This window comes from Theropithecus gelada, chromosome 18 (assembly GCF_003255815.1).
Source record: "Theropithecus gelada isolate Dixy chromosome 18, Tgel_1.0, whole genome shotgun sequence".
NCBI lineage: Eukaryota > Metazoa > Chordata > Mammalia > Primates > Cercopithecidae > Theropithecus > Theropithecus gelada.
The window spans coordinates 43999435-44015620 of NC_037686.1; the positions used below are offsets into that span (position 1 = coordinate 43999435).

General features: G+C 44.1%; 1 protein-coding gene across 1 annotated transcript in view; it reads left to right on the forward strand.

Annotated features, from left to right (window-relative positions):
- The window catches only part of MYO5B (myosin VB), a 385029-nt gene that overhangs the window by 198234 nt on the left and 170609 nt on the right, over window positions 1–16186 (forward strand). The window contains exons 6-8 of the mRNA XM_025364941.1: window positions 8203–8346; window positions 10108–10189; window positions 15753–15860. Coding sequence (XP_025220726.1) covers window positions 8203–8346; window positions 10108–10189; window positions 15753–15860 — 334 coding nt within the window. The remainder of the gene's footprint in view (window positions 1–8202; window positions 8347–10107; window positions 10190–15752; window positions 15861–16186) is intronic.

Here is a 16186-nt window from a genome sequence, read left to right on the forward strand (position 1 = left end):
TTTGAGGGCCTGCTGGATCAGAAAGGCAATTTTCATGGGGGATGGGGAAGACTAGATAGAATATTTTTCAACCCACAGTATTTGGGCATCTTGTCTTTTAAGCGGAGAGGTAAAGCCAAAAGGTACGTGATAACCTAGCATCTGTTGAAGCTCCTCAGAAAACAGTTCCCTGTGATGGCATGAATTGGCCAGGGCAGGCCCCGTCTGTGTCTTCACTCCTCAGTCTTCATGATAGGGGCTGGGCTAGGGTGGGCTCAGAGCAGTCAACACAACTATAGGCCAGAGAAGTTTGCTAAAGACTAGATCTTGCAATAACTAAGCATGCTTTAGGATCAGAATGCTGTCTCTTTTTCCCCCTTTTCTCTACGAAACCTTTATTATTTTGATGGAGTAGAATGAAATGGCCTCATAGTCCCTGGGCCAGCTTTCATTCCCCACCTTTGTCGCTAAAGCTCTTTAATATTGTCTTGGTTACAGTTGGTAGGAGCAGGCCCTTCTGCCAGCCCTGGGCAGTCCCTTTGTTTCATGTCTGTCTAGTCCATCTCTAATTGGACAGTTCCCTTCTATCATCACCTACAATAGTAAGAAGACATCAGTTGAGCCGCAAGCTGCCAAGATAGCATCAGGCTTCCATGCGGAGCCCTGAGCCCCATCGACTAAGATACAAGTCACCATGGGGTTTGGTCTTTCAGACGATTTTGGAGCTTAGGGAAACAAGAACCTGCCTGGACCTTCCCTAGTCCCCTCTTTCTCTCTTCCTTTACCAAGTGCAGGAGTAAATTGAGTCTTGATTCGTAGGGGTTCATTGATTATCCAGGCAAAGTCTTCTGCTTCCAGAGTTGCATTATCTGGAGGACTTTAATTCTCTGCTAAGTAATAAGATACAACCTGTTCACTAAGAATTTTTCAAAAGCAAGTTTCAGTATTTGTTCTTATATGATTTGGGAAATGGTGAATACAGTTGAAGGCATTTGTACTAAACAAACAGATGAAAAAAACCTTTTATTCCATAACAGTGCTTCTCAAACTTGAGGGTGCCTGAGAATTGCCTGTAAGGCTTGGTAAAGTGCACATTGCTGGACCCCACTCCAGAGTTTCTGATTCAGAAGGAGTCTTGGAGGGACCCCCCAAATTTGCATTTCTCACAAGTTCCTAGGTGATGCTAGTGTTGCCCATCTGGGTACCACACTTGGAGAACCATTGACCTATTACAAAATCAGAAAAGATAGGAAGGGCTCACTGGAAAATACGAAAGAATGAAAGGAAATAATCCCCTTTAATACTACAGCCTGCTGATAATCATGCAACATTTTGGTATGTTTTCTTCCAGCTTTTTTTACTATTACAGCATAAGCCTTGTCCCCATATTGTTCAACTTTTTATGAACTATCTTATTGGCTGCAAACATGCATTAATAAATGGCTTTACCATAATTTGACTCTTTCTTTTCTAACATTTCATTGGTAGCATATTTACTCCAGCATTTAGTCTGAGCCCCAAACTGAGGCATGGCCATGGCCCAGGTCAGAAGCCATTTGTGGACTATGGCCTCGGCCTCCTTAGACCATGGACTATGCCTATATTGAATGGCTAAGACAGCTGCTCCACAATTAACCTCATGTTCTACCTCAAATGAGAGTGTGAAAGCAGGATCTCTCCTTTGACCCAGTTTCAAGATTCTGTCCATTTTTTAGGCAGTAGGATATCAGAGACACAGTGTACTACTTCTTTTAGAAATAGAGTAGTTATTCTGGGCAAAACGAAAGGCAAGAAACCTCTTTGAACTCCAGAGACTGAACAAAATAGTTATTATTAGTCATGTTGGAAATTTAGTGAAGGCAGATCACCACATTAGTAAACATATATGAGACATGGGGAAATTTTTTATAATTTTGTCATAAAATACACAGCATAAAGTTTACCATTTTAACCATTTTAAGTGTACAATTTAGTGGCATTTGGTACATTCACAATGTTTGTACATCCATCACCACCATCTATTTCCAGAATTTTTTTATCATCCCAAATAGAAATTCTTTACCCATTAAACAGTAACTCTCCATTCTCCCTTCCTCCAGCCGCTGGTAATCTCTCTGAATGTGCCTATTCTAGGTACCCCCTACAAGTGGAATCATACACTAGTCCTTTTGTGTCTGGCTTATTTCACTTAGCATAATGTTATCAAGGTTCAATCATGTGTTGGCATATATTCGTATTTTGTTCCTTTTTAAAGCCGGACGGTATTTCGTTGCATGGTCATACCACATTTTGTTTATTCTTCTACCTTTTGGCTATTGAGCATAATGCTGCTGTGAATGTGGGTGTGAAAGTATCTGTTTGAGTTCTTGCTTTGGAAGTGCTTTTTAAATCACAGTGGTCTGGCATTATCTAACTTTTGGAATACCCATTGTAGCCTGAATAGGCTGCTAGGCTGTAGGGAAACAGGGTGCTTTGATATGGCAGAGATGAAAAGCAACATGCACATACAGACATATGCTCAACATGCTTCAGTTGCTAAGGTCTGAAGTAGGAGTGTGTACGTGAACCAGCTTAATCTTACATGGTCATGTAAATAAATGCTACAGTGGTTTGAGCTCAAAACATTAATTTTCTGCATTGTGCAAATTAGTACTTTGGAAATTACGTGAGTAAATCCTGACGGTTTCTTCTGTCAAATGGAGAATTTTGCCATCCTAGAGACTGTCCCTTGAGCTGTCATTAAGTGTTATGTTTGAGAGAAGTCTTGGCTATGAACATGAAAGGAAGAATTATAGCCAGGAAGAACTCTGAGTAGGATTAGAAAGATTGTTGCCAAGCAGAGAAAGAGGCTTTTGCATTTCCAAAGTCTGAAAACACGACTTTTCAGAAGCTGAGTCTAGCTGGAACCTTGTATCAGGAAGCCCAGTCAGTTTTGTGGTTGCTCAGAGTGCTATAACCAGCACAGAGCATGTCTTAATCAGGGGACAGACAGCTGATTACTGATTGATTGCTCTGCCCCGTCCTAGGGAAGGATGGCACCTCCTGACAAAGCAATCGGTTATGGTCATGGCATCGTCTCATTGCATCCACTGCCCAGCAGCTGCAGACACCTCCTGGAGAGACCAAGAGTTGAAGGTCTGAGGAGGCGGATATCCCAGTGGTCTACGCTAAGTGGCAGTTGTTGGAATTAAAGGCGACTTGAGGATGAATTGAAATTGGTTGGGATGCACTGGGATGATTTATTGTCACCACCAGCACTCTCTGACCCTGTTCTGTTTAAGAGGTTGTCAGCATTCCAGGAGTGATTTGTTCACAAGTCTGCACTGATTAAAAGAACATTGGTAATCAAGAGACTGTTAGAGGAGGAGCAGAACCCAAGTCTAGTCCAGAGACATCACATCATTTCTCGGGGTGACTGGAGTTTGCAGGCAGACAACTCTGAGAGCCACAGAGAATGCCCCTATCCTGGGAGAAAGAAAGGAGGCTAGATGAGATCGTGCCATTGCACTCCAGCCTGGGCAACAAGAGGGGAACTTCATCTCAAAAAAAAAAAAAAAAAAAGAAAGAAAAAGGAGGCTAGAGTAAAGCCAGCAAAAATGATAACTAAGACCAGATATGTTATTTTCAGGATTTGCTGGGGTTTTTTTGTTTTTTTGTTTTTTTTTTTCAAAAGACAGGACCTTGCTTTGTCACCCAGGCTGAAGTGCAATGGCATGAACATGATCACTGCAGCCTCTTCCTCCTGGGCTCCAGTGATCCTCCTACCTCAGCCTCCAGAGTAGCTGGGACTGCTAAACATGCACCACCATGCCCAGCTAACTTTTGTTTTTCTTGTAGAGACAGGGTCTTGCCACATTGCCCAGGCTGGTCTCAAACTCCTGGGCTCAAGCGATCCACCCACCTCGGCGTTTCTAAGTGCTGGCTTACCAGCACCTGGCTAAGGGTTCATACTTTTTAGGGCAAAGAAGAAAGCCAGACACTGTCAACCGATTTTTATAAGAATCTGCCCCCAACACACCTTACCAATATTATCTCCTGTGTTCTTTCATGTATCAATATACTTCAGCCACTTCAAACTTGTTGATTTTGTAGCATAACCCTGTCCCTTTGTCCACACTGTATTTATAAAATGTCTTCTTTTTTCCCACTGTCAGAATTCTGCTCACTTTAAGATCCACTTCAATTTTCCACTTCTTAGAGCTTTTCCCATACTGAGGCATGGTTGTTGTTGCTCCTTATCTATGTTTTCTTACTGTTTGATACCTCTTTATTGTGCAATCCAATTACACTGAAATTATTTCAGTCCATTTTTATTTCACTGTGTGTTTCTGTATGCATCAAAAAGATTGTTATACCATATGTACTTGGTATCATAGTCCATCAATCATTTTGCAACTTTTCACTTTACATTTTTTTATTAATCCATGAGCTGTGTTCTAGTTTATTACTTTTAACAGCTTTATAGCATCTGATTATGTGAATATACCACATTTTATTTATGTTTTCCCTACTGGTGAACATCTGGTTTGTATTTCTTTTTTAATTATTAAATATAGTCTGAATGGAACATTCTTGCCCACTTGAATTATGTGAGAATTTCTCTAGGTAACACCTAGAAGTAGAATTCCTGATTTGTTAGGTGCATGCATGTTCAGTTTTAATAGATATACCCGATTTTCCTTCAGAATGGTTGTTCTAGTACTTTTAGATCTATCATATCACTTTGCAAAGTAGCCTAGTAAAGTAAGGAGGGCCAATCTTTTGGCAATGATCTTCAGACCTCGGGCGAAGTTTTCCTAAGCTATCACAAGGAATGATCTCAGATATGGTAAAAGGTCTTATTGCTATTTTAAAAATTAAGAAATTTAGAAAAATTAAAATTTTGAAATTAAAACTTATTTGTTGAAATGAACTTCTCCTTTAGAATTTTCCACCAACTGACCTTTGCTGATTACATCTGTATGACGTTGTTTAACATGTGCCTTTGTCCACTTCATTTCCTGTAAAGGAATAGTAAAATTTAGAGGCTTCTTTAGTTTTTGTTTTGTTTTGGTTTGTTTTGTTTTTTTTTTTTAACAGGAATCCTTAAGATGTGGTACTTGGGCTTGCATTAGGAGGCACAGAAAATCTGGCTGTGTTTTTGTGATATGAGCAGCTATTGATTATGCCTAGATCTATTCATCAGCAGTTACAAAATGCTGTGATACTCTCATTCTGTTACTCCTCCTGCATGTATTAGCTGGAATAAATCTATGCAGGGAAACATCCCCTCACCAACTACTTAATTGCCCTGAGATAGAGTTCACACTGGAAAGTAGATGTTTAATGCTTTATTTACTAGGTTTCATAGTAATGAGTTGGTTTTCTAGCATCTTCTGAGAGGCTTCTCCCTGCTTTTACATAAAAAGAGATGTGAGGATTAATATCTTTCTTTATCCTTTGATTTGATTTGGCTATTTGAGCTGTGAGAAGTTGCCTGTATGTGTGGTGACTTCCTGTCTGGGGTGAGTGGTTTGGAGAAGACAGAATCTGGAGGAGTGCTGTGACTCTGTGTAGGTAGAAAGAACACAGACTTTGGACTCAGGTATATCTGAATTTCTCTCTTGGGGTTGTCACTTCCTAGCATGTGACCTGTAACATGTGACTTGACCTTGCTAAACCTAAGTTTTCCCATAAGTGTGATGAAAGTTAGTAATGCCTATCTTGTAGGGTTCTTGGCAGCATTAAATGTTTAGATTTTAAGGGGCCCAGCCCAGGGCCTGGCTTACGTTGAAGGTCTGGGAAATGCTTTTTACCAACATTTTAGGAAATATAGCCTCCTTTTCCATTTTCCAAGCAGAAAGTGTCTTACTGAAGTCTGGCAGTCTGCCATTGTCCTGTGAGGCCTTGAAGCCTGAGACTCTTTTTGTGGAAGGAAAGTAGATACACTGAGGCCTCTGTTGAGATGACAAGGTTGGTGGGTGCCAGGAGCGTGAGTCCCCATCCCTTTGGTTGGAGCTGATGACATAAACTCCTCCAATTAAGTGTCTTGAGAGTTACATCAGGCTGGCCAGGCTCTAGCCTTGCCCTGACCTTGGACACGTTCCAAACACTACGATGCCCTTCAGAGCAATCCAACATACCAAGGTTGTACTTTCTCCCCCTACACTTCCTTCCAGAGGTATATACTGTGTCTGTGACGTATAGATTGCTTTATACACTGTAAACGCTAAAGTAAAAAGTGTACATTGTGACTCCAACTAGTGTTTGCAGGACTCTGCAGTGGCAAGTTACCTATGAGGACAAGGAGTCCAATACTTACATTTCACAAGAGAAAAACTGAAACCCAGGTTCATTTACTCTTTCACTTAAATATTTTTGAGTGCTTACCATGTGCTGGGTGCTAGAGAACCTGTGCTGAAGCAGATGTATAATCTTTGCCCTCGTGAGCACAGAGGGTTAACTGCATATGGGGTAAGGGGAAAAAGAGGGAAATGCAGGGCCTGGAAAGGCATATGGCAGGAGGTGCTCCCCTAGCCTTGGGATCAGGGAAGGCCTGCTTGCCTGAAGAAGGGACATAGATGCTGAGACTGAAGGAAGATGAGTCAGCTAGATGCAGGGAGCCGTGGGAAAAGAGGGAACTGCATATGGGAAGCTTGGGTGAGGGCAGAGAGAGCATAGGCCTTTGGAGAAAGAAAAAGGGAGTTAGGATTGTTAGAAGCTGGGACCAAGGGCAAGAGCAGAGGCAGGGATGGATCGGGTCCTTGCAAGCACATAAGCCCATGCTGAGGATTTGAAAGTTTTATCTCAGAGGGCAGTGGAAGCCATTCAAGCATTTTATATAGGGAGTATAATAGTTTTACATTCTGGAGGAATCACCCTGGCACTGTGGCAATTGAGTGGAGAATTGACAGCAGGTGGAAGATGGGAGTGGGACCAGGCAGACCGTTGAGAGCCCACTGAAGTTGTTCAGGAAAGAGGTGACAATGTTGTAGGCTAAGGCTATGGCAGTAGGAGAGAAATAGGGACGGTTTGACCCATTTGGAACTTGGCATCCTCTATACTTGGAGGGTGCTGAGTGCTGGCCAGTACTGGACTCAGTGGCTTTCCTGGTGCAGAGCTAGGCCTAGATTTCTGTGAGTGGGTGGTTGTATAACTCAGCGCCTCCCTCTACTCATCTCAGTAACAGGAACAGTTGTTCAGTAACAAGACTCAATGGCATGTTTGCAGGAGCATTAGTTATAGGTCAACTTTGTGACCTTTTGCTTTTCACTATTCTGCCAGCCTTGTCAATAATAGATGGCTGCAGGGCATCGTGGTTTTGGGATGTCAGGAGACACTAATACTCGGATTGGGCTTGGCAGGACTTGAGGGGTAGGTTGGGATTTGGGCTTTTCTTTCAATTTCTTTGTGCCTCAAATTTTCTAGACCACTGAGAAGTTACAGCAGATGTTTTTCAAGTGTTTCAGCCACCTAAAAATGTAAGCATGTGAAAGGGATTAAATATTAATGTATTCTTTACCAGTGCATTGACAACATGGTGTTTTATAGAAAGCAAATCTTCACACGATAAAATTAGTCCCATAGTCACTCATTTTAAAAAATTATCATCTAGTGTTTTGAACTGTAACCCTGATGCTGCAGAAGAAATACCAAGAGGGATGATGGCTTCCTGAGGTGGGAAGGAGAGTGTCAATTTGTGGCCTGTTGCTAGGAAGGTATTTATCAATTGGGAGTGACATTTGACTGCCTACTCATGTAGAACTGATCAAAGTGTGTTAAGCACAGGAAGGTTTGTTTTTTCCAGAAAGTTCAGAGTTAGTAGGCACTGGCATTGTTTTAGTGGCTCAAGAATGTCACAGCTAAAGTCTCTGTGATTCTTTAGGCCTTTTCCTCATGGTTCCAAGATAACTGCTATAGCTGGTGCCATCACATGTGCATTCCAGGGAAGAAAGGAGGAGGAAGAAGAGGGACAGTGGGATGCACCTTCCATTGCACCTGGGTAGTCCCCTTTGAAGAGCCTACCAATGAACTCATTACTCTCATTGGCCATCCTCTGGATGTTTCAAGTTTTTCTTTTGTTTCAAGTTTTTCTTTTGTTTTTTAGCTCAGCTCATTGTCATCCCAAGAACAGAGGGTTTCTGTAAGTAAGAAAGAGAAAGGGGACACATGGTGCCACAAACATACAATCCTGAAATCAAGAAAGCCCTTTTTTTCATACCTTTGTTTGTCTGGTCTGTGTAGGCCATCGGAAATGCTAAGACCACCCGCAATGACAACAGCAGCCGTTTTGGCAAGTACATCCAGATTGGCTTTGACAAAAGGTACCACATCATCGGGGCCAACATGAGGACCTACCTCTTGGAGAAGTCCAGAGTGGTCTTCCAGGTGAGTGGGAGGACTTGAGCCCTTTTGTGTTGTTCTTGTGGACAATTACCTCACTTCTGCTCCCTGCCGCACTCCCTGGGCCCAAAGAGAATCTCATTTTGTGAGCCTGGAATTGAATGTACTTGTTCTTATCTTTTATCAGGAAGTGTTCATTCAGATGATATAGGGATTAGATCTCAAAAACCTTTATACAGTACTGTTTTTAGATTCAGTCAACAAACATTGAATGCCTGTTATGTGTTAGCCCTGTCCTAGACACCAAAGATACAGTAAAGGACAAGACAGACCTTTTCCTCATGGATTTTAAAGTCTTACCAGGGGAATTTCATAAATACAGAGTCTGAGTTTTAGGTTTCCTGAGAACTTCCTTATTTAGTAGATTTTAAAAAATAGATTATACTTGGCTACCTACTTTGTTTTCTTTTCAAATAAGTGGATGTCCCACTTTTTTTTCTTTTTTAATTATACTTTAAGTTCTGGGATACAAGTGCAGAATGTACAGGTTTGTTACATAGGTATACACGTGCCGTGGTGGTTTGCTGCACCCATCAACCCATTATCTACATTAGGTATTTCTCCTAATGCTATCCCTCCCCTAACCCCCCACCCCATGACAGGCCCCAGTGTGTGATGTTCCCCTCTCTATATCCATGTGTTCTCATTGTTCAATTCCCAGATGTCCCACTTTTCACCTGACTTGATTCTTCACTGTTGTTTGGTTACCTTTAATTTCCTCCTGCCAGCTACTCTTTGCCTCTTTGTAATCCTTTTCCTCCTCCACCCTGACTTTGGTGGGGTTTGTGCAACTCATAACACTGACAAAAGTCCTCCTCCAGCTCCCTTTGCCCTCCTATTACTGAACCAAGATGATGGTTCAGGTCCTGGTTTGAGTCTGTGGCAGACTCTTGCCTTGGGTTAAATGGCTTCCTGGTCCTCATGTTTTAGCTGCCTTTAAGGAGACCTCAGAATCGCCTCAGCTGTTTGTTTCTTGGTGACATCTCCATGCTGATGCTTAGCAAACATCTAATGAATTTTTTAACCAGCTCCCCATGCTTTTGCCTGTGTTTTCTCTGCACCTCACAGGTTGGCTTGATAATCCCGCCATCCTGCTTTACACCACAGCCAAGGAAGCAGCTTGCTGGGTTGGGTATGGGTCCGATGTGTTGCTCATGGCTTTTTCCTGAACACCCTTGGAGCTTCCTTCTTCCTTAGCTCTCTTTGCTCAGGCCTCCTGAATCCCCACCCCCACACTCACACTACCAGTGTAAGGCCAGTGCAGCTGCAGGTGTTCCCCCGACATCCTGCCTCACTCATGGGCCTTTCCTGTCTGCCCAGCCTGACCTGATGGGCAAGCACAGCTTCCACTTATCTCTGAGCCTCCCAGAGGAGAATGGGAGCTCACAGAAGGGAACTGACAATTTATGGGACATCAGCCAAGCAGCACAGAAGACTGAATAAGTATTTGTTGATTGACTCACCATTCGTGAAGAGCAATGATGTCCTATATAGAAGGAAAAAAGAAAATGTATACATGTTTTTGCATAAGTCAAGAGGTATAAATCCTCAGGTTGGACGAAGGCCCCATAAAAGTGAATAGAAAGTCGGGAAGTGGGAATTGAAGGTGGCAGAGGTGTGGAGGAAAACACTGGGAAGAGTGGGGGGCTCAGCCTCCACCACCTGGAGCACCCTGGGATTACAGTGGCAGAGGGAACGATCTTAGAAGTCACTGCCCTAAAACTGCTTCACTTCTTCCTCCTCCAGGCAGATGACGAGCGGAATTACCACATCTTTTACCAGCTGTGTGCTGCTGCCGGTCTTCCAGAATTTAAAGAGCTTGCGCTAAGTAAGTCAACAGGTGCATGCCTATCTTCAGGGGTGGGCTACGGCTCCAATGGGTGCACAGTTAGGGGCTCTGCTCAAAGCCCTCCGTCATGGCTTCTTGTCTCAGCTCTTGCCTCTTATGTGGCCATAACCCCTAGGCCTCCCTAAATTTCACTGACCAGTTAGTAAAAGAGGGTTAATTGTACCCAGTCCACCTCGCACAGAAAGTGTATGAGAGGATAAGAGGCCGGGGTGGAGCAATGTTTTGCATGGCATGGAATTCTTTTCATGCTTTATTATTTTGCAAGATACGTTTACACTTCAAACATCATTGGAGATGTGTCCCAGCCATAATAATCTAGATATAAAAGTAATATGCATCATATAATCATAACCAGCCTGTTTTAACTCATAGTTAAGGATTGAGGCAACGAGAAAGGGGTAAGGATAAAGCAGGGATACAGTGGGGGTGGCTCTAGAGCCATATGGATGCAGTAGAGCATGGCCACAGAGGAAAAGAGGGGGCTTCGGCACGTGAGACTCTGGACTGCCAGGCTGTCTGATCTCTCCTGGACTGGCATGGAAGCTTCTAGCACATCCTCACTGGAGGGAGAGAGATGGAGCAACCCAAAGTGCCTCTCCACAGAGGCCGAGGGGATAAGGCACCTCGTCATCATCCCCATCAGATGAGCACCACCCTTTGTTTCCACTCCTGCTGCTTCCTGAGGGGTGTTAGCAAGTTTCATTTGCTTTGAGGCTGTTGATGTGGAGCCAGCAGAGCAGTGAGCAGGCTTTAGTTCCTGACTCCAAACCACAGAGCAGCTCTGCTTGGGTCTGGAGCCTTTGGCCCTTCTCTGTGGGGCCTCATGGAGTAACGACTGATTTTTGCTGCTGAGTCTTCAGGCACGTGTGTGTAAAGAGGGCAAGCCTCGGGTCCAGCCCCGTCTTGGCATCTGCCACACTTCCTGTCCCTGTCCTGCTGTCTGTGTTTTGGGGGCATGTGGGGAAGTCTAATACTAGCAGATGGTATGAAGATCTGGGTGTCTAAACAGGGTAGTTGGTCTTTGTGCAGCTGTGCAAGAAACAGACTTCTGAGGCTTGCTGTTCGTGATCCAAGTCCTGGCCATCGTAAGGGTCCAGCACCAGACCCACCTGTGTTCCCAGTAGCTGAAATCCATCAAGTGGTTTCAGCACAAGTCTGTCCTCATAACTCTTACTTGCTTATGAATCCCTGTATCTTCAATGCTTGTACCATGCAACTTAGCAATAATTCTTTCATTTGTTCATCAAACTCTCTTCAGGCCATGTTAGGCCCCAGGGATACAGCATTGAGCAAAACAGTTGTGGGTCCTACCCTGCTTAGCATGTCAATTATGATACAGAGTGCTAAGGGCTGTGCTGAAGGAAGCAGAGGAGGGCTGGGAGGCTACCCCTGGGAAGTAATATTTAAATTGGGACCCCAGGGAGAAAACTCTGGCTGACGTCCATTGCTAGTTTTGTCCTATTCTCTAGCTGGTCAGTGCTTGCAAGTCTGATTTTCCCAGGAACATGATAAACATGATAAAATCCTTGAGGACACAGAGTGTGTGTTCCCTGCTATGCAGAACAGGTGCTGAGCACTCTTTGCACACTGTCCTGAGCTGGAGCCTGTGGCTCTGACGGTGGCTGTCAGTCTCATGCAGCCGGGTATGCATCCACGTTAGGGGCCACTGCCATTCTCCTCTTTCCTTCCCAGAGCAGAACATAGGCCTCGCAGGGCTTTTCAGGGCCAACTTGCAGGAGATGAATTTGTTTTCCCTCAGGTGAGTTTTATAGAGAATTAACAAATACTGGCAAGACCCATCTGGATGATTTGGATCACTTGTCCCAATTATAATTCTAAGGTGTAATGGGGAAGAAATCCTCCTAAATTTCTTTTTCAGTTACATGAGTCGTATTGAGGTTAAACATGATTTCCCCTTATTCCCTGCCTCTGCAAGGTGCATGGGTCCCCCGGGCTGCAGTGCTTGAAAGCTACTCAATTTGATCAGTTTTTTTTCCCACTCTTTCACTTTCATGTGCCCTCTGAGAATATTTTGGAGTGAAACAAGAGCGTTTGATGAGTGCTTGTGCTCTGGTGTCAGGCTGTCCTCGGCCTCATGGGTGGATTGGCTGTGGGCCCTGAAGCTTGGCATTTAGGTTCACTGATAACCCTGGTTGAGTAGCTGAAAACAGCAAATACATGGACTAGCCAAGGGCTCTAAGTGAATATTTGGACCTGCTTCGTATCCTCCTTCTCTTCTTAACCCAAAACATGCAAATCAAATGCACACAAGTCTCTGCAAGACCCCTTGGCTTGGCGTAAATTTTGTGCATGTGTCTGACAATGGAGGGTGCAGATTTGCATCCAGTTGTCCGCATTCTTCTTCTGCCCCGTTGTTGGTGGGCTATTGCATTTAAAATGACCTTAAGAAATTTTTTTTTAAGTTCAATGAATAATTTGTTAAGGTGTGAATAAATGACGGTAAAAACCATACAGGCCAAAGTCAATACCCTAGAATAACCTCCTGGCCCTTTTGTGAAGTAGCTGCCCCCTACCTTCCACTCACCGCTTATTTCCTCCCCATCTCTGTGTTCCATATACACCAATTTCTGGTGGTACATCCAGTTGTAATGGGCCCATTTTCCCTTAAATACAGCCTTTGGGGGATAAGAAGTAAATTCCTTTTCTTCTTTTTCATTTCCATGGTTGTGTGGATAGTTTTATAAACAACCTCTCTGGCCTTGCATAGGTCAGAGCATAGCCTCCCCAGGTGATGTGCAAGCCCATGACCATGGCCTTAGTGCTCCGGTGCTCTAATCACTGGGTTCACATTCTCCTCTGTGTTCTGTTGACTGCCTGATCCAGTCTCTGCCTGTTGAACTAGTTAATGGGAGGTTTGTGGTACATTTCTCCTTGGGAATTCTTGGTAAAGAGAGAGACCTAAACTGGAGGATGAGAGAAGTTGCTTTGGGATGGGATAGTCGGTGTTCAGCTTTATGGGCCTGAAAGGAGGGCTGAGATCCAGGAAGGCCAAGCAGGTAGGGAGAAGACTGAGTCCTGTTTGGATGTATCTTATTAAGAGGGTCTAGAGAGTGATGTGACTGGGTTGATTGCAGACCTTAATGCATATGGAAAGATGATCATTTTGATTGGTTTCACATCATTTAGTAGAAAATGCTGTAACTGACCCAGGTGGCCCCTGTAGTGACAAGCCTCAGCCTGAGGAAGTTGCCCAGCTGGGCCTGAGTTTGGGAACTGGGACCTGGGAAGGTGGGGTGTCTGTCTCATTCATAGCAACATCAGGCAGTAGGGCCTTGGCTGTTGACAATGAAAGGTTTTGGAAAGATGCTGAAAATGCCTTCCCTCCAGTATGGAAGTCTAGTCTCCTCCTTTGGAGTCTCAGGTGACTCTTTCTGATGTGTTTGGCTGATGAGTTAGTTTGTATTTGTGGCAAAATCATGAGATGCCATAGATAAATTGTCATTTTTCTACAATAGGGTAATCAAGTAATGAACTCCCAGGCCTGACCAAACCGTGGGTGACCCTGGGCACCCCTTAAACCCCAGGTTACTCAGTTTGTCTTTCTGAAAAATGGGAGTAAATAATATAGACAGTCTTCTTCAGGTGGACACTGTAAAAATAATCAAATGAGATACTTTGAAAGGTGCATGTAAAGGGAAAAAATAGTTGGCACTTTTATTAAGCCTTTGAAACTGTTGTATTGCTCTGTGCTGGTGCTTTCTGCATGCTTAGGTAAGAAAGAGCTAAAATGCTATCTTCTGCAAAGATCGGATGTGGTTTTCCTCATTAAAATGTGCTTCTGCTGAGGCTGTGAGTGAGCTGGAGTCCTTCCTCTCTCCGTTCAAGTACCTTGGCCACTGGTCCTCAGAATTTGTTACTCCTCCAGGAAACCTTCACTCATAGAGTACAACTGATGTTCTGATTATTTGTGCCTGTGGGTAGGGTCACCTGGTGGTTATAGTTCAGGTTGTGTAGTCAGACTGGGGTCTAGGGTTGAGTTCTCTCTCTCCTTGGCTGGGCCTGGTCATGTATGCATAATGGACTGGAGGAATGGGCAAAGCTCAGTATGGCTTGGAGCATAGGATGCAAAGTGGGAAATGGGAAGAGGTGAGGGAGGAGACGTAGGCAGAGACCATTGAAAGCATGGACAGAGGGGAGAGCTGATGCATGATAATAAGGAAACTGGCATATCTGGAACATAGAGATGGGGAAGGAATAAGCCATGAGTCTGGAGGTATGCGGTGGCCACTTCACAAAAGGGCCAGGGGCTGTCCTGGGGTATTGACCTTGGCTTTGTGAGCAGTGGGGCCTCTCAAAGGGCTTTTTAAGCAGATAGGGGTGATATGATCAGACTTACTAGCATTTTGGGGTGGATTTAAAGGGACGGGTGCAGAAGCAGAGAGACTGGAGTAGTGTCTTTTTCAACAGTTCTGACAATGGAGCTGAAAGGCAATGGCAATCAGGATGGGGAAAGGAAAGAGACTTCAGAAATTCTTGGGATCAAATTGGAAGGACAGGTGTTGAAGGAGCAGTGGGAGCTGCGGTGAAGCTGCACCTCAGCACCTTTAACTCATGTGTTTCAGCCCTGCATGCTCAGGTCCAGGGAAAAGAATTTAGGGTTTTCAGGAAAGAGGGAAATCGGCCAGTGTCTCCTTTTGACATCCTGTCAAAACCAAACGTTATACACTTAGAACATGAAGTGCCAGGCAGGATAGTACCAGGCAGGATCACCACACAAGATACTATATCTTGTGAAAGATTTAAGTAGTTTTTAAGGGTAACTTTGATTACATGCAACTGTGGCCTTAAATGCTCACTTATAAGCCCTGCTTCCTCCTAAGAGCTAATTCTGCCGTCCTCTCTGTAGGGCAGATACTACCCAGGGCTTGTTGCATTTGTGTCCTCTTCTAAGCTTGGCTCTGAATTTTAAGACACCATCTGGGCCCCTCCTTACCAGCTGTCCCCTAGGCTGTTCCCAGAGACCTGACTGAAGAAGAATTAAGCTGGGGGATGACAGCGAACATGTAAGGGTATCAACCTGCATTTGTGCGTGTACCCAGAGAGTTCAGGTGTGCCCAACTTTGTAAAACAAATGAACAAAAAAACTGGCACCTCGGGCACATATCCTCATTTGTCAAATGAGCTTGTCAGACTGAGATTATGTAAGTCATGAAAGTCTGTTTCTAGGATGGGAATACATTTTACTTTTATCAGATCTTTTTAAAAACAACGAATCTGTGATGAATCCTATTAAATGGAACTGTCTGTGACGTATATGCCTTTTGTGTTAACATATGTTTCCCATGCCAATTTTACATAAAGCAGCACATTTCTGTCAGTGTCCTATAATTTTTCTTGTACTATTCAGTTTTCTCTCCCATTTGCCATTGTGGATAAAGACTATTTTAAAGAGTTTCACATCCAGCTGGGCCTAACATTTGGTCTGGGATAGCATGCTAACAGAATAGAATCTTCATGTGCCATCATCTGTGGGATGAAGTGTCCTCCAGTGCCTCATGCCTTATTTCCTCGCCCCCAACAGCAAGCGCGGAGGACTTTTTCTATACATCACAGGGAGGAGACACTTCCATCGAGGGTGTGGACGATGCTGAGGACTTTGAGAAGACTCGACAAGCCTTCACACTCCTTGGTAAGGAGCTTCTGAGTTGGGGAAGCAGGCCCCAAGGGCTGATGGCACGGAGGGTAGAATGCAAGGTGATGTCCCACTGTGCTTGCCAGCAACCTGCAGGAGCTAATGGGAGATGCCTTCTTGCCCCTAGTGAATATCATCTTACTCTCTTACCCATCCCAACCCTCAGGATCTAAAACTTAAAATTTGGAGCTTCATTGCCTTTTTAAAAAATAAGGTTATGAGAGTCCCTCTCCCAGGCACTGTACAGTATCCCTTTCCACTCGTGCAGGCTGTTGGAACCAATGGAGGTAAAGCAAGTGTAGCCATGTCTTCTCATGCTGTGG